Below are 25760 nucleotides of genomic sequence, written 5' to 3'. Positions count from 1 at the left end.
AGGGAAAAAGAAAACTACCTTTTTCCAAAATGATTTATTATCTACATAGAAAATTCTGAAATAAAAATCTACATAGGATTAGAATTTGAGATATTATTATTAAAATAATTTATATATTTTTATGGAACACATACAAAAATACACCAGAAGGGGCTACATGAAATATTTAATAAGTTTATTTTTAGGTGGTTTATGAAATATTTTAATTTTTTATATCAGCATTTTGGTTTCTCCAGTGGCTTGCACTAGATTGTTTAATTTCATAAAAAAATAAGAGAATGTTACCAGATGTAAAGTCAATTTTATACTACACACTAGCAACAAGCAGAAAATGTAATTTAAAAAGTACTTAAAAGCAACAAAATAATGATATCTAGAAAGAATACAAACATTTACCTTTCTGAAAAAAATTATAAAAATTGAAAGAAATAAAATAATTTAACAAAAACAAAGATATACCATGATAATGGGTAAGAAGGATCAGTATCATAAAAATGTAACTTATTTATAAATTTATCTATTTTGGACACAATTCCAATCAAAATCCCCAAAGAAATTTTTTTGTGGAATTTGACAAGCTAATTCTAAATCTATACTGAAAAGAACACAAACAGATAAGATACTTCTAAAGAAGAAATATGTAAAGGAAACTACTCTGCTAGGAAACAAGATTTATCAGCAAGTTTTAGTAATTTAGGTACTATAGCATTTGTTGGGATAGACAAATGGAAAAAAGAGAAAGCTCAGAAACAGACTCCCCATGATAACCTAAGCTATGACAGAGGTTGCACTGCAAATCAGCTTATTTCAAAAGAATGGGATAATTAGTTATCTTTATGGAAAAAAATGAAAACTCACTCCTACCTCACACCATATCCTAAAATAAATATTAGATAAACTAATTCTACTGTAATAGAGGTGGGAAAACAGGAATGGATGATTAATTCTGATTGATCGTAAAGAACGCATTCTCAGTAGAGGTGACCTTTGACCTGGTCCTTGGAGAATAAAAAGGAAGAACAATATGGGAAATGGACTTCCAGGCTGAGAAAACAATAAGATTAAAGTCTCAGAAACTCCCAAGTGTGAGAGGCGTTTTCTGGGAATGGACAGACAAACCAGCCCAGCTGAGCAGGAAGGAGAGAGAAAGACAATGACAGCTGACTGGTGGTTTGTAACATTTTTACATACACATTGCACTGTGCTTCACCAGGCTTCTGGCCTTTATCCTAGCCAGAGCCAATATGCTCACAGGAAGGGAATGTCGTTAAGTACAGTACCTGTACCCTGACACTCATCAAAAAGCACTCTTATTAATTGCAGCTCAGATATGTAAAATGAAACATTTTTAAAAGCTTAGGAGGTTCAAGTTACCTTTTCTTTTTTTCCTTGGGTGTCTTGGTCCTCCTGGTTGTTAGTCATTTTGTTGGCCTTGTTGTGCACACTAGGAATGACCTACAACCACAGTAAAAAAGGAGAAGGGAAGGAAGAAACCATATAAATGTCACAACCATTATATTTTAAAACAATTAAAATCTTATTGAACCAAGTTGTGACTTCATCTAAAAAGTGAAGACATCAGAAGCATAACTCAAGGCAAACAATACCACCTGGGAAATATGACAAGCTCTATGACCCCAATTGTGTGTAGATCCAGAAAGTGAAGATGAAGACTAAAAAGAAGGTCATCATACTGATTGTCATCCGAAGTTGTCATTTTGCAAAATACTGTTTTAGGGGTGACCTAAGTTAATTCCTAGAACATGGAATGCATCATTTATTTGATAGATTTACCTTATTTATCATTATACCACAGTTTAAGTATCTTATCTAGCACACTGTGCACTCTTGACAAATATTTCACTGTTAGCATAAATATGGAATTATAAATCTATTTACAACCCTGGATAAAAGCTCAATGAGAGCTGGAGTTTAGTGTTATTTGCTGCTATAACTCTAGTGCTCAGAAAGAGCCTAACAGCTGTACTCCATTAATGTTATACACGAATGAAACAGTTCCATTTCATAGAAATAATTGTAATTCTTAATGGTGCTAGATTACTTTTTGACTCATTTCTTTTGTAAAAGCATCTATGAAACATCTTAGGAAAATATAAAAAATTTAGCAAAGTTTTTTAAAGGTATACCAAATAGCTAACATAACAATCTTAGCATAAAATCTGATGACAGATATGAAGATTAAAAGACAAAAAAGATCTCCTTTCTCAGAAAATTAAAGGAACTCTGTCTAGGGCTAATTTTAAGAACGAAACCAAAAAACTACTTCTCTCTAAATGCAATTTAAGATCAATTGTTCTTCACTTTTAATATAGTCTAAAGAAATACACTAATTTTGGAATAAATGAAAAAGTCCTAGAAATATTTAAGTAAAAAACAATTGTAATGCTACAATAACATATATTCAGTGCCTCTTGTGTGAACAGACACTGTGCTAAAGCTTAGTATTTTTCTATTTAATAGACAAAACAACCTAAGTCAGAATTCAAAAACTGGTGGGTCTACAGGCTTGTGTTTCTTGTCCTGAAAAATTCTAAAATAAAGCAAAATACTTTGCCTCCTGACAAGTCAGAATACCTGCCCACCCTGAACCTGCTATCTCCTGTGGAAAAACCAGCTGAAGCTGAACAGCAGAAACTTTGGGATGGGACAGAATGCCACTTGCCATTCATAAGGTGTACACTGTTTTTGTGCGTAGAAGAGAAATATATTTCTGTACACATAATGCTAGCAAAATTTGGAAGACAAAGGGCTTATTGAGAAAACTACATCTTTAAGAAAAGAGCATATTTCTTGTGAAAATAAATGTATTTGTATATGATTAATATGCAAAATTTAACCATCAAAAAAATTTAGGTGCCATTATAAAACAATGGTATTAGGGAAGTATGATGGGATATGGGAAAAAAGAAAACAATACACGATGAAAATTTAATGAACTGAAGGGATGATCCCAATTTCAAAAGGTTTTTTTTTAATATGAAAAAAAAAACACATGATGCTGTGAAATGTAGTTATGTTATTAAGTGGAAAAAATTACCTTGGCATTAAATTTTCTATAGAGGAGTGCAGTGTAAATCATGGGTTCTCCTCTGAAATAAGCATTTGCCAAATAAGTCTAAGTGGATACACACACTTCCTTTTAGCAGGCTGAAAATACTGTTGAGAAATTCAGGAGAAACTCAGCTTTGAAAAAGTAATGTAGGTGATACTCCTAAAGCATCTGTTAAAAGCACAAATGTAAAACAATAAATACAAAATACAAATATAAACACAACTGTTCAATTCATGGTGTTGATGAGAATTTCCATGTGACCAAGGCATGTTTAGACACAGGGCCTTTGATGGGCCCAATATTAGGAAATGACTTGTTTGGGATTTTAAGGAAGGTCTCAAAGTTTAATGTAAATTGGTAAAAAATGACTAAATATTCAGCTATATTTCCCTTCCTGTGATGATCAATAAAATACTATTTGCAACAGTAAGTAAGCTGAAGAAAGCACCATTTTGCAACAGTATGAAACTTGATTCCTCTCATTACCTCATTCAAAAGGAATCGCTTTGTGCTAAAATATGGAACAAGTCATGGACATAGTAACTAACACTATAACCTGAATATGCTCCCTTGGCTGGAACCACAGAGAGTTCAATGCTCAATGAACCGAATGCACAGTGTGGCAGTCTGTTTGGCTGTGTGGGGGATGAGTGACTTGAGCATGTCATGATGCTTAAGAGATTTTCTTTTTCTGAACAGTTGAAAGAAATCATTGTTTATGTCATCCAAGCAAAAAGTTTCACCTCAGCTCACCAGCAAAAGCTGGATGGAAAGCTTGCCTTATTTGGTTGATTTTATAATATATTCCAATGTTCTAAATATTTTTTGTCAGGGCATTCACAAATGGCCACATAAATTGATAATTTGATTGGCTTGTTCATTCTATCTAGCTCCAAACTATTCCTTTGGAAGTACTATTTGGTAAGGAATAATCTGACCAATTTTCCTACTGAACTAGTTTCAAGAAATAAGTGATGGTCTCAAGTACTTACTCAATATTTTAAGAGTTAAAAAATGGATTCCAGCAACTTTTTAATTTCAAATTGTATGGAAATTAGAGGACTTTATCTAGCTTACCACTCTCTGTGAGCCTTGCTGGGGTAAACATAACACTAGGACTGGAAGGAACAGGACCGCAGTGCAGGGCATCAGAGCAGAGCTGCCCAGCTCAGGGAGGCTGCAGCCCACGTGTGCAGGGAGGTTCTAATTATGTCCAAGTGTCACGTTGCTGCCCTGGCTTTTGAGGCAGCCTGACACCTGTCTGTCCAGTTTGCCATGCAAAGACTACTTTTTGTATGCCTTGATGCACAAAAGGTTGAAAGGGCACTTCATTACTGTATTGAACAGCAAATTCTTAAAAATATGGAGTTTTTCTACTGTTCAGAAGTGCCTGTTTTGCACAGCTGTTTTCCATTACAAAATAAAGAAAAATAACATTGCTTCCAGTTATAGGGTTTATGGGTGCACTCCAATATAAAGTACACATCCTGCTACTGACATCTGCTTTTCAGAGTTATAATTCCATACCAAAAGAGTAATTTATTACAGAAACACCTTATGATTAAATATTATTACTTTTGGCTTCAGAATCTCTAATAGAATATACATGTTTGTATTTTTATATTTTAATAAACATACAGAATATTTGATGGCACCTCTATAATGTTTTTGCACCTGACCTCCTTTATGTTTAAAGTAATTAATAAACAAAGTAACTGGCTCAGAAAAGTTAAGCAACTTGCCTCCAAGTCAGCATAGCTGGTAAACAGGGAACCAAGGAATGGAAAACAGGTCTGTTGGAATACACAGCCTGTGACAGAAACTAGTGCACACTGGAATGACTCAAATTTGATGAGGAGTTAAAAATCAGAGGGAAAAAAGGTAAAACCGAAGTTAATAATTATATTTTTATGAAGTTGTTTTTGTGCTTTTCCTGGATAACAGAGTAACAAAGAAAATATGTGGGAAAATACTTCAAGGCAAAAACTTGGTCCATAGATACACAGAGTATTTTTAAACTTTGTGAAAATAGGGAGTAGCACTTACTCTTGGAGTGGATGACAAGCTCTGAACAACAAACACGACAGGGTTTCCTGCATTTGTAATGGCCTCCACTGCTTCTCTGTGAGAGGCATTTTGCAAGTCTACCCCAGACACCTAAAACACAGAAGTAATTTATTTCAATTGGTAAGACAGTAGGTATTGTGGATAGGTTAATTCAAAGTTCCTATTTATTATCTAGTTATGAGAAGAGTCAGAGTCTAATGAATTAGACCAAACCCAAAAAATAATAATAATAATAAGATTGGCCCATAAAAAGCTTTGCTGTTTTAGGAGAACAAGTTTAAGGAAAATGATGTTCCACATCAAGAAAAGTAAATAAGACAAGTATCTTAATGGCAACAGTCCTGTTTAAATATAATTATCCAAAATAGGTAGTCAATGAGTAACAGAATCTTAAGAAGCTTCTAAGCTTGTAATATTACCTCCGCCACTAATATAGTACATAATTCTGAGTTGTGGGGTTCTCTCTGGACTCTTCTCTTCTCTCAATTAAACCAAGAAAAATGGTATTTTAAGCAAATTACCCATTATTACAATTAAGTAGTTGAAAATTTTTCAGTCTGTTTAAAAAAGAACTATGAAAACATTCATAGGTTCTTTTACTATAGTGTTCAGTATTACAATGAATACAGATAAGTATAAACGGCTCTTTATTATACAAATCTCAGAGCATCTAACTTGTGAACATGTCCATAATCTCCAAGAGCATTCTGTATTGATCCAAAATATTCAACAAAACCAATTTTTCAAGCTGATCATGTAGAAAAGCCCTCATAGATGTTGGGTGGCTTACCGTCAGTGGATAGCGACAATGTAGGTGAAGAGGGATGTGGGATGAAGATTGGTTTTTGTTTTAAGAAGGGAGATATTACAGCAATAATGATGTAGTGAGAGGAAAAATGAATGACAGAGAGAAATGACATCTGTACAAGCAAATCCTTAGACAGTGAAAAGGGGATGACTTCTGCACAAATTAAGAGATTGGCTCTAAACAGAAGCACAAATAGTTCATCTGTTGTTACAGATACAGCTGGAAAAAAGACTTGGTGTGCAGCGGGAGCAAAGGGAAATTTTCTTTTTTAACTGTCTCTATTTTCTCAATGAAACAAGAAACAAAGACCATAAGCTAAGATTAAGACTGACAAAGGAGGCACAGGGGTTTGGACTAGTTACTTACGGAAGTAGGAGAATGAAACGGTGAGGGAAATATTACAGGACTGCAGGGCACAACTAAAGAAACACTTAAGGGGGTGGTTATGAATTTAAAAATAACCAGACCATCCTGGCTGGTTATTTTTTTCCAACCAGCCTAGAGATCTGTAATAAGCAGAATTGCATTTAACTAGGATGTGGTTCTCCCAGACAAGTTCAGTGAAAGGAAAGAGAACCAAAGAAGTTGAAATGTATGCAAGGGAATGATTAGGATGATCAGTCACTGCATCTGAGCAGACTGAGGAGGAAAGTAAGCATGCCAGAAGCCAAGGGACAGAGAAATGAGGGCCCCAAAGTAAGAGATAACAGCCTGGTGTGTCAGAGGGGTTCTAAGGCAGGTGAGTCCAAAGAATGGTGCAAGAGGGGAGAGCAGAAAGAGGCAAGGTCAGGGAGGCAGCTGAAGCCACATCATGCAAAGTCGAAAAGGCCATGGGGTGAACACATTATAAAACTGTGTAAAGAGATAAACACACACACACATGTCAAATCTGAATAAGCTATGAATTGTGTCAGTATCAGTATTTTGGTTTTGTTATTGTACTAGAGTCATGTAAGACATTAACACTGGAGGAGGCTGAAGGAAGGGTACATGTGACTTCTTTTGTACATTTGTTTGTAATTTCCTATGCATCTATGGATATTTCAAAATAGGAAGTTAAGGTAAAAAAATGTTTAAAATTTAAATTCAAATACATCAGTAATCAATATAAAAATGAATGTTACTTATTGACTAGATGAAGATCATCAATGTAAGTTAAAAAAAGCAAAATCCAGTTACACATTGCTTACAGAAAATACAACTAAAACAAGATCACAAATAAGGGTAAAAATGAAGGAATGAGAAAAGCAATGTACCATGCCAATACTTGGTAACAGAAACCACACCTGCCCCAGAAGCCAGAATAATTCTTTTAAAAAATGTACATGTGTTCATAATTCTCTAGCGGATTCTCACTGCATTCAGAGAGATGCCCTTCCAAGAGCCTCAGGAGGTGGCCTCCCATTACCTCCCGGCCTTTCTCTCCCCCCGCCCCTCTCATTCCCTCTATCAACACTATTAGTCTTGGACTTCTTGCTGTTCCTTCAACACCAGGCAAGCTCCTACCTCAGAGCTTTCACACTTGAGTTGTCTCTTTCTGGACTCTAATTCTCTCATACATCCACATGAGACACACTCTCCCTTCCTTATTTGGTATTGTCCCCAATAATACCTTCCATAACAAATCTATTAATCACAAGTACTGCCTTCATGACCTGTCATTCCTTATCTTTCTCCGTGTTTTTTACTCCACAGCTACTCACTACAAAGTAACATTCTACATATTACTCATTTTTTGTATTGTCTGTCTCCCCCACTAGCATGTAAACTCCATAAGGGATTTTTTGATTTTCTTCACTGCCATATCCCCAGTAGATTTGAAATGTTTTTTTATTTCACAAACACAAATATAAACTAAAACTTATATATACAGAGCACTTTTATGCAATTCTTCGATTTCACCCTCATAAAGATGCTATGGGCTTTCAATTCTCATTTCCATTTTATTTGGAAACTGGTGGGTTCAACAATTTGTCCAAGAATAAACAGAAAATAAATACAATAACCTAGACTTCAACCCATGATGGTAAGGGCTCTTTTCACTCTGTTAGAGTTAAAATACCACAGCTGATATTTAGCATCATAAAGCATGAATCGAAAATAAGCAAATTCTGGGACTGAGGGTATTCAATACAGTGCCCTCCAATAAACCCAATGCAAGGAAATGCATCAGAGTCAGACCTCAGGACATTTTCGGTGCCTCAATGTGCCACTAAAACTTTGCTCAGAAAAGCCCACCATGTGTGAACGATGGATTCGCCCCTCCCACAATGGAATCTTCGACTTCCATGGTCAACTCTGGGAGGACAAGCATGGCTGTCCCACTGACACACGTTTGTAAAATTTAGAGCATGTTAAGACTGTGGGAGAAGCATCATGCCCACTGGCCGCCTCATTCCGTTAAATTGTGATTGTTTTTTCAGTCAATTGAGTCCTTTGTTTTACTATGCCAACAACACGTAAACTAAAGCATCTAAATAAAATACTCCAATTGTACACACACATACCCCAACATAGGAAGGAAGGGCTTCTGACTAAATGATTATTTTACCATCTTACAGCACATTTCAAACAAAAATTTTAACATCATTTAAGAGTTTTATCATCATTTACCTCAAGTATTTTATCTCCAGTTTTAAGAGCATTTGTTTTTCCTGCTGGACTATCTTCTAAAACTTGTTTGATAAATATACCTTTAAGCTCCTCTCCATTCTTCAGGCGCTTTATAACGGTTTGCCCACCAACAATACTAATACCAAGAGACACACTGGGTTCTCTAAAAATCTCAACACTGTAAAAAGAGGAAAGCAAACTCACTCATGAACAAGTTAATTTAATTTGTTAGGCTATTACTATAAGTATTCAATTTGTACCACATCCTTTTGACTTATATTTATATAAATACATTTCTTAAATATATATTTTTAAATGTTATAGAAATTGTACCTAGTTCCAAAATTATAAGATGTTATTAATAATTTGTGGCATATGTGAAAGTTTAAATTTGGAAAAAAGATTTCTAAAATAATAAATACAACTCTTAATATTCAGAGATTAAGCTAGGCCTTAATGTTCCCATCTCCTATCACAATATATCTTCTGTGATTAGTCCTTTTCTTCTCCATCAATAATATTAGCAAAGAATGGATTAAGGAATTAACAAATGGGTGGAAAATCAAGAAAATCACATATATCACTTCAGCAAAAAGCATAGACGTTCAGAATAAAATTAATTTGCTCTGAGAGGCTCATTGCCCAAGCTGCTTTTTCCAGTAGCAGGTTTAACCTGTGGTTCTTTAAGTGAAGGATAGTTTTAACTGCTCCTAAGGCTGGAAGATTTTCTTTTCTTCCTAACAATTTTTTAAAAGAAAGATAAGTATGGAATAAAACTTGCCCCTCAAATACTACAAATTTTGCTCAAACTGCACAGACATGACCAGTAATTAACTTAAATTTAAAAAACTAGCTCAGAAAACAGCTGCTATAAGTTTTTAAGACAAAACTTAGAAGTGCAAGAAAAAAAAACAATCTGGGTGGGCATGGTGGAATTAATAAAGCATGGAGAATAAGAGCAGCTACAGAAAAACATTTCTATTCTTAATAAAGTGCAGCCCTGGTTGACCACTTACAAATGAAAGTATCCAAGGGAAGATGGGCCTAACACATTCTGTTGGCTCAAAGAAGGCACAAACTTGGACTAACACAAGGGGAAGGGTACAGATAAACCAATATATGACAGAAGTCCCAACTACTGGTTGTTCTTAAAAAAAAGATCTCCTGTATCAAGCAGCCTTACCTGTCTTACCTAGTGGTACAGTGATAAAACATAACTAGCTCATCAGTTAGCTGCCATAGATAAGATATTTGTGTGATAAAACATAACTAGCTCATCAGTTAGCTGCCATAGATAAGATATTTGTAAGTTGCTCTTTCTAAAAAAGTATGATAAAGATTTTCTTAATATATAATAGGTTATAGTCATTTTCCCTAGCTAAAAATCTCTAGGTAAGACAAAATGGAACTAAAAATTAGGGCAGCCTACATGTGAATTATGGCGATTTCCCAAACAGTAGAGGACTGAAAGATACTATTAAGCAAAAGAAAAAAGCAACTAATTGGTTGCATTCTATTGAAAAGCCAATAATATTGTCAACGTACATTCTTGGTGGACCCCAGTGGCTGAAGTTTGGAGTTTCTTCTCCTTCACCTTCTTCTCTCTCAGGTAACTCACTGAAGAGGGAGAAAGGAAGAATATACACAATTTGTAAGACACACTCTTGTTATTACAGATTCCTGGAAAGTTTGAAATTGTACTATCTATATATAGTTAAATAGTTCTTAATTGTTAAGCTTTTAAAATATTTACATCAATAACTAACCACACAAAGCAAAAATAAATTGTTTTTCATCAACACAACTAATATCCACTCAGCACCAGAAAAATCATAGGATTATTATAAACACTTTTATTGGTGACACTCTAGATGTTATTTTCTAAATATCTGTATTTGTATAATTTCACATTTGTTTCTCTATCAATATATATATTATAAAATAAATTCCTTAAGACAGTATTTATTGAGCAGCTAAGAGAACAGTCTAGTATAAACCAACATAAGCAACTGAAAAGGCTAAACCGTCAGTAGACATGATCCCTCTTCCTAGACCTCTCTGTCAGTCTAACCCTAAATATTCCTTTCATTTTTGTATCCCATGAATATATTTTGTATAGTTGTAATACAGCACTTTCGAGGTTACAGGAGATTTACTTATGTTATCTAATTTGATCTTCCCACCTCCTGACACCATACTTTCACCCATTAAATCATGTTCCTATGGAACTGCTTAACTGGATAATACAAAATGCTGAATTACACAGTAGTAAGTTGTAAAAGTAATACACTCTAGTAGGGTAGAGATAGTATCTGGAAAAGGACTCAGGAGTCCTAAGCTCCAGTCTAAACTATACCACAAAATAGGTGTGTGACACTGGACCGCCAAATAAAACAATAATGTCTGATATTGTAAATTGTATTATTCTATACAAAAATGTAGCTGCTACCTCTTCCATTTCATTTTCATAAAAACTCTGTAGTAAGCACAAGTCACAGTACAATACTTCCCACATGAGGAACTGAGGCTCAGAGAAGGCTCACACACCCTACACCTCTTCACAGTATCCAGATCTCTGTTTCAGCACTAAGTTTGCACGTTCCATTTTTCTCTGACTGTCCAACAAGTTCTGTAAAAACGTAGTAAAAACTTTTTTCCGCTCTACAGACTTTCTATTTTCTAGGATATAATGGTTTAAGCCTGAGTGAAAAGGAGAAAGCAGAAAGGATCTAGACAATCCAAAAACCAGTAAAGAAATTGGAATTGTTAGGGATCATTAACATCTCACCCTCTACCAGATGGCTTTCTCGCCTTAGCCAGTCTATTTTTTATGATTAAAAGCATCATGGTATTCAGGGAAAATCGGCTCAGCAGATACTTGCTGGCTACTTACCTAATGTCCTCTCTCCCCTTTTCCTTACCAACAGAAACCCTCTTTTATTCTACGTGGCACCATGTCCAGCTTAAAAAAATTTATATTTTCTGGACTTCTTTTCAGCTAATGGTAACTGGGTGCCATAGTTCTGATCAGTGACATGGAAGCAAAAGTCCCTGGATGAGATTTCCTGGAAAACTCATTAACTGCAGGGAGAATCAGCAGGCAGGAGCCTTTTGCTCATAATATCCCCCTTCTCCTTGCCTAGAAGGCAGAGATGATATTGGTAGTGAAGCATGCATTTTAAAATCATGAAAAAAACTGATGAGGACTAAAGCAGTACATTAAGGAAAGCAGAGCAGAAAAGAAGAAGGTTTTAAGACCCTGACAGACCACCTTCTTCAGGAAATTTTACATGAAAAAAATTAAGCCCCTGTTTTGGTTGAGCTAACACACTAAGTGGAAAGTTGCTGTTTATACCAACTGAGGGCAATTCCTAATCATACACTCATGGTTCCACCTATTTAGGTGAAGCCTTCATATTATCGCATCATATTATTCTTACTTGCTCATGTGCTTAAATGTTCATTGGATAATTATAATCATAGAATAAACTTTCACATTTTGATTATCACTTAATAGTAACCAGGATTAAATGAGATGACTGGAATTTAACTGAGGCTCAAGCAATATGCATTTCCTTTACAATTTTTTCACTTGAATTTATATATTAATTTTTCCCACATATTATTATCATCTTCATCATTTTTTATTGAACAGCATTTTAACAGTCCATGGCATTGATATAACTTAATTTTTCTGCTATTCCAGATATGATGCATTTAGATTATATCCTGTTTTTTAGAGTATGGGCATTACTACAAGCAATATCTTCATGGTTTGCCATATTTTAGAATTGCGCTTTAAATAAATATGAAGTAGATTAAAAACTAAAAACTAAACCAACACCAAAATCTTCTTCCTTTCCATTTTCTACTTTCTTATAGCTTAAATCATGCTAATAACATGATAATAACAAATATTTGGTCTTTGTCTCTGGTACCTGACACAGAGTTTCAAAAACCCTTGGAATTTCCAGTGGTAGGAGCTTCTGTTGTTACTCACAAGCTCCTTTCAACCATAATTGAGTTTATGCTAACAGGGTGATTCCTGGGGAGACCCTACATAGCTTCAGGATGAGGACTGGTTGTCAGAGAAACAACCGTAACATTGGAATAAGACCTTTCATCCCCACCTTTATCCTCACCTCTGGGAAACGGAGAAGGGCTAGAGATAAAGTTCAAACACTGATGGCCAATGATGTCGTCAATCATTGCTGTGTAATGGAACCTCCATAAAAACCCCTCAATGGTAGGGCTCAGAGAGCCTTCAGGATGGAGAATACATCAAGGTATGGGATGCACTGGCTGTGAAGGTAATGCTCCCAGAGAAGCCATGGGAGCTCTGTGCATCCTCCATACCTCTCCTCCATACCCTTCCCTATGCATCTCTTCCATTTGACTATTCCTAAGTTGTATCCTTTATAATAAATCAGTAATAGTAAGTAAAGTAAGTATACCACTTCCTGAATGCTGTGAGCCATCCTAGCAAATTATCAAACCTCAAGGAATGTTGTGGAAACTCCCAATTTATAGCTAGTTGTCAGAAATACAGTTGGCAACCGGGGACTTGTGACTGGCATCTCAAGTAAGGGCAGTCTTGTGGGACTTAGCCCTTATCCTGTCTGGTCTTCTGTAACTCTGAGTAGTTACTGTCAGAATTGAGTTGATACTTAGTATCCAAAGAATCAGGGAATAGGTTGTAAGGTAGAGGAAAAAAATACACATTCAATGTCAGAAGTATTATGAGCAACACCAGTTCATAATAGGCATTAAGTAAGAAAATGTGTTTTTATTATAGCATATGTATCCTATTATCACAGTAATTAAATTCTTCAATTAAAAAAAAACCTAAAAGTAGAATGGAAACCAAGCTTTAACATTAATATGGACTATGAGTTTTTCTAGTCAAAAAAATGAGAACCAAAACTTTCCCAAACTTCTGGCTTTTATATACAACTTAAGAGAAAGTTGAACAAAATACTCTGACTAGAATATGAAAAATTTTAGATTTCTTTGCTAAAGTATAACAAAAGGATTACTCTGTTGGAAGACTCACTGATTTTTCAAAGCACATTATCTTTCTTCAGGAAACTGGCATACACATATTTTATTTAAATTATTTCATACATAAAGAGAGATAAAACTTGCAAAAGCTTACCCAGTGTGATTAGTTTTGGAAATACAGTCACTGGAGATAAGTAACATATAAACTAATATGGTCACTTTACATTGATGAATGCATGTAACTTTAAACTCAAATTAAAAATTTAACTGTTAAAATGCTTTTCCTACACATATTAAAATGTAAATTTATACAAGTATATTAAGAACTCTAACAAGGGACTTCTAACCTCAAATTTTACAATTTGTAATATGATTAAACATAATCAATAGCTCAATTAATCAGAGTCTCAAATCTTAAAATAACTGAAATGTGCCTCTTATATTCAACCAGAGTTTACAGCCAATTTTTTCTCAAAGGAATCAACTGTGTAATAGCAACAATGCTTTTTATTTCAGACCTTATAACAATTACCCAAAGTTATCATTCTTTACAGATTTTGGAGGAAGGATGGAATGCCCCACTAGTGAACAGGTACATATAATGTAAGACTTGATCATGATATACAACCTCTTGGAGAGTAAAATTTTCAACATCACACAAAAATCAGATGAATCCAGGCAGCCAACGTGACTTTCATTTTCTAAATACCTTTGTTTCATATAAAATTTCTACATACTCAGCCAGATGAGGGCCAAGAAAACTCAGTGTCCTGACATGATTTTAAGCAGGAAGAGTTCTAGTTGTGACTAAGTGATCTCAAGATTTCTTTTTCCTCCTTAAATATGAGAGTCTATATGGCAAATTTCTGTGACACATCACAGGAAATAAGAGCATTTGACAGAATAGGCACTAGCGTTTTTCAGACTTACTAGAGTTACTTACATAGATGTTACACTATAATTTTGAAGTTGCAAAACAAATTGTTACATGATACCAAAATACACAAAGAATTTAGGCATTCTATTACACTAAAGTTTAGAATGACACAGACAGGATGCTGAGTGAAAGAAGCCAGATACAAAAAAGTACCTACCGTATGATTATATTTACATGAGAGCTAGAAGAAGAAAAATAATTTCCAGTGTTAGAAGTCCTATCAGTTGCCTGGGGCAAGACACTGCCAACGGAGAACTTTCAGAGGTGATGGGAATATTCAGTATCCTGACTGGACTATTGGTAACATGGATGTATACTTTTATCAAAATTAAGCAAGTAGTCCCTTAAAATCTGTGCATTTTACTAATATGTAAAATTGTTTAAGTTTTGTTAAAAACACAAGTTCATGTCATAATGGTTAAATTGCTTTCTTAGGTCAACCATACTTCTCTTTTGGCCTTCTGAAGAGTCTAGATTAATAATCAAGATCAAATTATCTTTTCAAAGGCATTAGTGTAATATTCCTAGGTACCTCTTGTCCTAGTTTTCACATTTGTCTTCACTTGCAGAAGTAAACAACAGCTGCCACAGCTTTACACTGGAAACCTTCCCTTTTTCCTCCCAACCCAAACACTCTGGACTAGTCCTCTCTCAAAAGCATATATTTATTCTCTCCCTTATCCTCAACCTCTCATCACTGATTGAAGTTACACATAATTTTTGGCGGCTTATCTCAAAGGTAAACCTATGAGATATCCACAATTTATTTAAAGGAATGAAAATGCCAGGCTTGTACTGGGGGCTTATATCAAATTAACTCATTTAATCCTTTCCCCTAGGTCACCCTGCCCCTATTTCACCTCCCATATTTCTAGCAAAGTATCCAAGACCTGAAAGTATTTCTGAATTTTCATTTGCATCCTGTTATATTTACAACATAATTTTTTTCAGTTTTAAATAAAAGCCTTTCAAGTTCATTATCCTCCCAGGCTTTAGCCTCTGACACCTTCTTTTACTCACTGGAAGTTGATACTTTATCATACACACAAAACTATAACCTCCTTGAGTGCTTTAATAAACTCAGCCAACAATGAATACATCCCTGGATACACCTCAGGGCCCAAGAGTCTGTCACTGTCATCCAGCATCAGTGCCAACCTCTCATTAAACATGTATTATATTCAGGGCATTAAATGGAGTCTTTAATATTCACTCTTATTTAACCCATACAACTACTTTATAAATGAGGAAATACAGGCACAAGGGAAAACTCAGGGTCATATAGCTATAAATGCTACATATCCACAATATATCTATCTATATATATATATACTGCATCCATAATAGATCTATACTGCAGATCTGCTATTAGTCTGAGAAATGCAATGTCCCTACTAAGAACACCCATATGTCTTCATGCAGCAGGTGAAGGCACAGATGAGTTAGAAAAAAAATGAAACCAGGGGAATTGTGAAGACGTGATCTCTAGTGATCTTATGAAGAGAGAAGGATACTTGGAACAAATCACTTAGATTCCTCCAGAGTTATAATCGCTCCTGTCCACAGTATCCTTCTTACCTAGAGACTACCACCTTCAAGGTGCATCTGACCTCTTAACATCATTCCTCATGATCACTTGGCTCTGGAGACAAGGGGAGCTTGCATTCCTGGTCACTTGGGGCTGTAATAATTGAAGGAGCTTACAACCCTGTCTGGCACTCTGATTTTGTGACTGCGGCCAGGGGACACCTGTACATTGCCTGGTTTTGGTGACCAGTTGGGCTTACACTCATGGGTTGAACAGAACTGTAACCAACAGAAAGAGTTTTAAACAGCTACCAACCCCAGGGCAAAGCAAAAGGCAAGCGACCCAGAGCTCAGTTTTTTGGTGAAGGAGGCCTATTAGTCAATCACTATGACTGGGACCTTATGGGCAGGCCCCTACTTCAACTTGCATGTAGGGGCACACTTAATCCTTTCCAGAGACTTTGGAGTGCTATCTTCACATTCGCCCTCTACTGAACTCCAGAGTGCCAGTGTCTCTGGGAGCGGAGCTCCTACAAACAGTTCTGGGACAACTGGACAGGCACATGCAAAAGAATGAAACTGGACTACTACCTCACACCATACACAAAAATTAACTCAAAATGGATTAAACACTTGAACATAAGACCTGAAATTATAAAACTCCTAGAAGAAAAACATAGGTAGCAAGCTCCCTGACATATGTCTTGGTGATGATTTTTTTAACGTGGGAACAAAAGCAAAAATAAGCAAGTGGGATCACATCAAACTAAAAAGCTCCAGCACAGTAAAGGAAACCATCAAAATAAAAAGGCAACCAAGTGAATGTGAGAATATATTTATAAATGATATGTGTGGTAAGAGGCTAATATCCAAAATATATAATGAACGCATACAACCCAACAACAAAAAATTAAATGATCCAGTTAAAAGGTGGGCAGAACATATGACTAGACATTTTTCCAAAGTAGATACACAGATGAGCAACAGGTACATATAAAGATTCTCAATATCATTAATCATCAGGGAAATGCAAATCAAAACTATAATGAGATATCACTTCATATGTGTTAGGATGGCTAATATGAAAAAGACAAGAAAAAACAAGTGTTGACAAGGATTTGGAGAAAATGTACACCTTTGTGCACTGTTTATGGGAATATGAATTCATGTGACCACTATGGAAAACAGTATGGAGGTTCTTCAAAAAATTTAAAATAGAACTACTGCATGATTCAGCAATTCCACTTCTGGGTATTTATCTGAAGAAAACAAAACACTTGATTCTAAGAGATATATGCACCCCCATGTTCACTGAAGCATTATTTAGAACAGCCAAATATGAAACAACTTAATTGTCCTTTGTTGGGTGAGTAGATAAACAGTAGTGTACATACATATAACAGATTATTATTCAGGCATAAAAAAAATGAAATCTTGCCATTTATGAGAATATGGATGGACCTCACAGGTATTATGCTAAGTGAAATAACTCACACAGAAAGACAAATAACACATGATCACTTTCATATGTGGAATCCAAAGAACACCCCATAAAAACCAAGTTTATAGATGCAGAGAACAGACTGTTGACTGCAAGAGGTGGAGGCGGGGGTGGTTAGTGGAAGAAGTAGGTGAACTGTTTTGTTTTAGTTTAAATAAATTTAATTAAAAGAAATACCAGTCCTGCTCGAAATGTGAGAAATTGGCTTGATGGAAAAGCACAGGGCACATGAAATAACTGCTGGATTCTACACAAAAATTAATGCAAAGAAGAAACTCTAAAATACCATTTAGTACTTCATGAAATCTTGATGATCTGAAAGACTGTCTTCCAGAAGAATCTATGCTTACTCAGGAAGGTTCCTAAGTGGCAATAAATATTCACCTATGAACCTAACTCCATAGGGCATACCCTGAAAGATTAAAAAGGAAAATAAGACTTACAGGAAGTATTCTGGAAGCTGCTGAGATTTAAATATATCCTGAATCTATGACAGCAAGCCAAAAAAACAACATTCAAATGCAAGACTGATTTCCCAAGACAAAAGTTAGGTTGGAGTCCTTAAATGCCTGTGCCTGCATAAGAATCAGCTAGTCAGAATACTTACTGTAGGAGAAAAAGCAGTAGCCTAGGCGTACAGTTATGTTCCCTCCCTGAACCTGGGAGAATTGAGTAAGACACAACTGATGTCACATTTCTTCTTCTGTTTAAGGAAGAATGGTAGGCTTGGAAATTTGTTCAGACCTTTTACAAATCTACAGTTACAATTCTGTAGCTTTAGAGAAGCAGCCCCATTTCTGAATTCTTCCCAGATTCAATTACTAACACTAAGCACAAGAGAAATTTAAGAAACAAAGGTGTCTCATTTGAAAGTAATCTGACCAGTAATACAATAAATTATATTCCTAACTCTTCCAGCATTTACACTTTCAGGCATGTCTCCTAAACAAACAGATCCTTTGCTTATTTAAAACTGTTGAGTTCCTCTGGGAGCTAGTTAGATGGCTCACACTAGGATACCAGGTCTGTCAGCACTCCCCTCTGCACACTGGTTCAGTTCTGAGTGAAAAACCACCAGATTCCCCCAAGTAGTTGGGCCTACCTGCATCTTTCCTTTACTCTCACAGATGAGCTACGCAGGAGTACAGAGAAAAACTGTTTATGAAGTTTCTATCTAGAGTTCTAGGCAAAGGACGCAGATTGCTAAACAGAGAAGTGATAGCTTTCTAAGACAATTTAGATATCACCCAAATCACTCTTAGACAAAGGTTTGAATAAAAACACTAAGGCCAATAAATCCCACCCTATCTCTTATCTCTGTTACACTTTGCCAATGTCTCTAGCAACTTTGTTCCCTGCTACTATCCTAAGCTCACAGTGCTACAGCCGCGCTGGTCCCTCCTGCAGATAAGGCTTCCATTCTCATACCCCATCCCCAAGGCCCCCAGAACCAAACACACATCACACTCCATGGAACTGCCTTGAATTGTAGAAAAACCATTCAACACCTAGCGTCCTCACTGAGTGCTCTGCCAACTTCTTTGTTCTCTGCCTGCTTCCAGTTCTGTGCCACAGATACCACACCCCAGTGGGTGATGCTCATTCTCACCCTCGCTGGGAATTTGGAAGAAGGGGGCTAATATTTTTTCTAAGTTCCCTCCCACCACTAAGATACTACTCTCCTACCCTCGTTTCAGAAGCTAATCTCTACTCTGACACCTCCTTTAATGCCCACTCCACCCAGCACCCCATCGCTCTTAGTAAATAAACTTTCCCGTGGTGAAAAAAACCAAGGTCATTGGGCAAGAATCTATTTGGATTCTTGTACCTGCATTTGTACCGTCCTTTCGTCCCTGGCAACTGTCTGTGGAGGAGGGTAACTCCCTCCTATCAAACTATCAAAGCTTAATCTCTCTAGGTGGGCAATGTTCTCTCCCTCCATCCTCTCCGTGTACTATGCTTAATCACCACCTTTCTAGCATCTACATGGACCTTTTCTGTATCTTTCCTATCCTTTATGTGTGTAGTTATGTATACACACACACACACACACAACTCCCCCACACCTTAATTCAACAGTAACTTCCAGTTGTCTAGGTAATAGCAGTCTATCTGCCTCTTTTTGTGCCCAGGACTCAAAACACTCATCTGTTCTTACTATGTCCAATTTCTGACCTACTCAATTCTCAGCCACTACTCTCCAATATCCCCTCTATAGAAACTGTTCTATGCTTACCAAAGACATCCATGTGTCCAAACCCCTTGAAAACTTTTCTGTTTTTCTACCTTGACCTCTATGTAGAATGTAACAATAGTCTGTGATGATCCTTTTGTTAAAATGGTTTTCCTTTTTTTTCTATGCAACCTCTAGTTCATCAATTTCCTTCTACACTATGTTCATTTCACTACCCTATTTTCTTTCTCCATTCATACCTTAGATATTGCTGCTTTGCAGGACTCCAATTTTGGCCCTATGCTCTTCTTATTCTTTGAACTACCCTGGGTAACTATTCAAATCCTGGAGTTTCACCTGTACTTGATCTTGCTCCCAAATATCCATGTCAGGATAGGTCTCAACATCAATCCCCAGAATGATATATCTAACTGACTCTACTTCACTTTGTTTTCCTATGGATACTTGAACTCCCAACATGTCCCAAACCAAACTCATTGTTTCCCTTCCAACCTGTTAATGCTCTTATAATAAAATGTTAAAGAATTAGTGGTCCCACTAATTCATCTAATTTCTAGTCCGGAAACACAAATCATCCTCAACTACTTCCTCTCACCCCCAACATATTAACAGTCACCAATTCCAGTAAATTCTCTAACTCTTAAACCTATTCTCTCCTTAACTTGTCCTCAAGTACATCAAGTGATTAAGTTATTAAACTCAACTAATCTCCCATTCTCTAAGCAAATAGTCCATGTAATCCATTTTGCTCACAACTGCAAGAACACAAAACTGTACAAATTGTACATTTGTACAAATTTTTCAGTTTTAAGCATGTGAAATCCTCATAGTAGTAGTCTAATATAGATTTGATTCATAATAAAATTTCTGATTTTCTGTATTTTCCAAATGTTCTACCATAATCTTACCTTTTTTTTAAAGTAGAAGCAAAAATAGAACTATTTTATAATGTGACAACAAAGATAAATGATGTCATACCAAGCATCAGTGGCATATCTAGAAGACAACATTCCTGTATATGCTGAGGCCTTGGAAGCAACTTGAGTCCCAGGGAGTTGATATAAAGGCAAATCTTCTTGCTCCCTTCTTTGAAGCACAGTAGGAAGTTCAACAAGCAAACCAGGACCTTGGGCATCATTTGAAATCATCATGCCTAAAAAACAAACCCAGAGGAACAATGAACACAAGATGCTTTCATTTATTCTTCATTCATTCAATAAATAGTTATGGGCACCTACTATAGGCAGGCCCCATCCAAGTAGAAGTAATTTATATTAAGCTAATAAATAAACAAAATATTTAATCTGTCAGATGGTAATAAGTACTGTGATGAAAAATGAAGCAAGGAAGGGGGATAGGGATTTCACAAGAGTTACAATTTTAAGCATAGGTTCATTGAAAACATTTTATCAATATGAATATTTTATTTAATTTACTTTAAAATATCCCCTTTATGATGGTATTCTAATAATACTACTAAATTTCCTTTATCAATCTAAGTTATCCTAATTACAGGCACTCCCACATTTCACTGATTTAAAAAAATAATTCCACAAAACAACTAACCAAATAAAAATACTCACATTTTCAAAGAGCTTTGTTGATAAATTTCAGAATTCTTGTACATTTGTTACCTCATTTAATTCTCACATCAAACTATGAGTTAGAGAGAAAAGAGACTAGCAGTCATATCTTATAGATGGGGAAACTTGGGTTAAGGAATTTTTCCAATTGGAATGTGCAAATTTACCTGACATGCCATCTGTGTCATTTTGCCATTCACTGAGAAAAATAACTAGGGCAGAGCTGTGCAGAGCCCTGTGGCACACAGTTAGAGCCCTGCACCCACAGTGGCACCAATCCATGAACCTCTCTAAGGATACACTCCAGTAATCCACTACAAATTCCAAGCCAATCTTTCTTCACCATGTTGTACAAAGATGATGAATTGTGATCAAACACATTCCTTAAATTCATACATTTTTAGTGCATTTTGGAGATCTGGCTTATTAAAAAATCAGAAATGATCTCTAAGAGATAGAGATATTGTTCCAAAATTTTTTCTATAAGCATTACCTAAATTCTTTCCATTTCTTCATATTCAACAAATTACCTAGTCAACTCACTACTACTTCTGCTTTTTATTTTGTCTCAAAACTTGGGAATCAGGAACTGAGCAGGTGGTAATGCAACAGAGAATCTGAAGAGGGGGTGAAAATAACTGTAATGCTCAGGTGGTCTTAAAGGAAGTCCCAGATGCCACTTCCTCCAGCCCTCAAACACCTTCTCTCCCAGGCACTGGGGCCTAGTTCCTGCAAAGCAGTCAAATCCACATCATTGCCACACTGTTCTGGCTTTTACTTCTCTGCAAAGCAGTCAAATCCACATCATTGCCACACTGTTCTGGCTTTTACTTCTCTGCCTCCCACAGGGAGTGGAATGAAGATCTGGCAGCAATGGCCTAAAACCACTTTAGAGATAATCGCAGAGCTATTTCCCACCCAGCTGTGTTGGTAAAAGCAACCTGTTAAGTGACAGCATTGAGTTTCACAGGTTGCTGCAGTTTGCTTAAAACTTCACCGCCTGCCTCACACAAAGACTGCCCGTGCCCTTCACCCTCCTCCTCCTCCACGGACCCCTGCTAGTGCTGCGCTCATGCACATACTTCTCATCTCTCACACTGCTTGACACGGTTGCACTTTACAGAGCTGTTCACAAACTGTAGCACAGAACCTAGGAACTCATAAAACAAATCAAGTCCTCGAGGGCCTGTGTAGTTGTTAGGTAATGGCAGGAGCACAAAGGTTAGAAAAACAGGGAAGTTAGAAAAAAATGTTCCTGGACAAATGGAAGTTAATACTTACAGGAGAGGACTGGGGGAAATTGTCAAACGTTTATACTTGCTGAGGTGCAACAACAGAATGGTCAACAAAATAAAGACAAGAAAAATCCAAGTAGAGAGGAGAGTGGGTTACTGTATAACTTAGCATCTGGAAACAAAACGAAACAGTAGAGACCTGTTATGCGTTTGGATAACCACAAATGAGCAGCACTTCACTTCCTCATTCAGCAAATATTTCTTGAGCCCCTACTATGGTAACATAATCAGACACAAGCCTTGCTCTCCAGAAGCTTAGTTGTTCATAGTAAGAGAAAGGCACGCAAACAAGTATGTGTGCCTGAGTCTTGGGTGCATGGACAGAAATTCACCCAGGCTTCTAAAATTGTCTGTTACTAATAAAGTGGTTAAAGAGCTGCACATTTGAAAGAGGCCTTCAAAGACCAATTAGCCCAAATCCTTCATTTTACAGTTGAGGAAAAGGAGAGGCTTAGAGAGGCCTGAGATTACCTGGTGATACAGCAGGTTAACAGTTTAGTACAGAGGAATCTGGGACTGAAAGTCTTCCCTTTGCTGGACAGGGATCTCAAGAGCAAAATCAAATTCTGAGTAGAATTAACTAGATATGTATGCTGCTGAAATCTGTACTGACTCCGTATCAATAATTTCTCAGCCCACCCATGGTTAGCACTAATGCAAACATTTATGCTTACAAAGTGTTCTAGATAGAGGGTCTCAAAATTTTTTCCTAAAAGCATGTGGTTATGAATGCTTTTCTAGTAAAGACAGATCTAAGATATATGAGTTTAACATCATTTGCAGAGGTTTAACCTCTAAAAATAAATTCCCACAACCTCACAAAGCATCAGATTAAAGCTGTGTAATGGGTTGAATGGTGCCCCCAAAAGATATTTCCATGCTAGAGAAACTATGAATTTGACTATTTGGACAATCAGGCCTTTACAGATGCAAAAAAAGTATCCTGAGATGAGACCATCCTGGATTACCTGAGTGGGCCCTAAGTCTAATTACAAGTGTCTTTATAGGAGACAGAAGAGAAGACAGATAGGGAAAAGAGGACACGTGAAACCGGCAGAGACTGGAACCATGCAGCCACAAGCCAAAGAAGTCTGGAGCACCAGAAGCTGGAAGAGGCAAAGAACATATTCTTTCCAAAAGCTTTCAAAGGGAACAAAGCACCTTGATTTAAGACTTCTTGCCTTCAGAACAGTGAGATAATTAATTTCTGTTATTTTGAGCTACCATTTGTGACAATTCACTCAGCTGCCCTAAAAGCTCATATAGGCAGCACAAGGCAGAGGAAGTAACCTTGGAGTCACTTAGATGAGCACAGAGCAGGCCTCAACGTGGGACTGGATCCTATGCCTCTCCCTATCCTCTTCCCAGCTCCACTGCCCCCCCTACAAACACCCACCCCATGGTATTACTTTCAATCCTGAACATATAACGCAGTGAATCTTCTCAACTAGGAGCAATTGTGCCCCCCAGGGAACATTTGGTTCTGTTCAGAAGTCCTGACTTGGGTGAGGGTACCACTGGCATCTAGAGTTAGAGGGCCAGGAAGTTATTACACGTCACACAATATCCAGCCAGCTCTCCACAATGAAGAACAACAAAGAACTGTCTGATCCAACATAGTCATGAGACTGCTATAAAGTATCAGTGGTAATCAAACAGATATGATCCAGTAATTCAATTATTCATTTGTGCTGTAAATCTCCATGTACTCAGTCAGAGGACTATAGAAGCGTAGTGAAATTTTTTACTAACAGTATATGGGGAAAGTTGCAGGGGGAAAGTCCCGATATTTCTCCTTGTCACAGTTATACATCATGGAAAACTGGGTAAACTTATCTAATCGGAGATATTCAAAATTAACTATCCATACTGTTTTGACCCACAGGGAACTGACAATTATTATCAGCTCATACATGCCTTCAATCTTTGTCATTAAGGATTCCATTCTTTAGATTTTACTTAACAGAATTCTTAATTCATTTAAACTTTTACATAACTTTCCACAGTGGTGTCTTTCCCCTACAACACATTACCATGCAACATAAGAACTGCCCACAGAGAAAGACTTTTCCTATAAGTAGAGTCATAGCAGGTGAAGGACAGCATAAATCCTGAACAATGGCTCTATAAATCTTAGTGCTGTGAAAGAACTTAACAGTCTCACCTAGAATCTGAAGGAATTCTTAATATTATGGGGGTCTCAATATTATAATGGAAATCAATATTTCAGAGTTAGATGAAGAAAGATTATTTTTTAAAGTCAAGTTTTCAAAAATATATAAGAATCAATATTGGGGGAGGCAGGGAGAGGCACTATACTTTTAGGATTCCTTAATGGAAACTAAGTTATTAATGCACCAAATTGACTATAATATATGGCTATAAAAATGTTTCATAAATGTTTAAAATATGCCTCTCTTTATTAATATTTAACAACCCCATTCAAGGAGCTAACAGTATTACTTAATAGCACCAGAGAATTTAATATATATTAGCAGAGACATTTCAGATTCATCATGAGGTACTCGTTTTAGTTTTAATCCATACTGCTAATAAAAAGCAAAACGAGGCAGGGAAAATGCAATGCTCTCAGAAAACAGAGTCTGGAAGTTCTGTATTGAAATATAAACCATCTCCCAGATATTCTGAAGTAGATTAATTAATAAGCAGACTTAAATTTGAAACATCATAATGAATGACAGTATGACAGTAAAATTCATCATATGCAAAAATAAAACTCAAAAGAATGCAAAATAATGTAATTTGTGTTTTTGAAAAACAAAAAAACCCCCACAAACCTAAATCCAGACTGCTTTTGGTTAACGAATTAAGATTTTCCAGATCCTCAAACCTACCTTGTTGACTATTTCCTTCAGTTAAGGGTATAGTGGATAGGGAATCAATGCCAAAATTTTCTTTCATCTTGACAGGAAGAAAAACAGAAATGCATTAGTACTTTATGATAAAATGTGGAACACTGTAATATTGTTCAAACCAGATAATGATAGTAGAAAACCGGCCCTGCAAACAGGCCTTCTCAAGAACAGCTTTTACTCAACCAAGTAATAACAAATGTTGACAACTCAGTATCTACAAGAGTACAGGCTAGTAAAATCTGTTTTTTCCAAACAATATTTTAAGTGAAAATACTGTTTCATAAA

General features: G+C 36.3%; 1 protein-coding gene across 8 annotated transcripts in view; it reads right to left on the bottom strand.

Annotated features, from left to right (window-relative positions):
- Positions 1 to 25760, bottom strand: part of PATJ (PATJ crumbs cell polarity complex component) — a 395870-nt gene that overhangs the window by 247983 nt on the left and 122127 nt on the right. For all 8 annotated transcript variants that reach the window (XM_073234040.1, XM_073234044.1, XM_073234045.1 and 5 more), the window contains 6 exons: positions 25455 to 25521; positions 20700 to 20874; positions 10107 to 10178; positions 8562 to 8739; positions 5120 to 5230; positions 1375 to 1455 (listed from right to left, as the gene is read on the bottom strand). In XM_073234040.1, coding sequence (XP_073090141.1) covers positions 1375 to 1455; positions 5120 to 5230; positions 8562 to 8739; positions 10107 to 10178; positions 20700 to 20874; positions 25455 to 25521 — 684 coding nt within the window. The remainder of the gene's footprint in view (positions 1 to 1374; positions 1456 to 5119; positions 5231 to 8561; positions 8740 to 10106; positions 10179 to 20699; positions 20875 to 25454; positions 25522 to 25760) is intronic.

Source organism: Manis javanica, chromosome 4 (assembly GCF_040802235.1).
Source record: "Manis javanica isolate MJ-LG chromosome 4, MJ_LKY, whole genome shotgun sequence".
Lineage (NCBI taxonomy): Eukaryota > Metazoa > Chordata > Mammalia > Pholidota > Manidae > Manis > Manis javanica.
The sequence above is the reverse complement of the archived record's forward strand: the minus strand, read 5'-3'. Positions and strand labels throughout refer to the sequence as shown.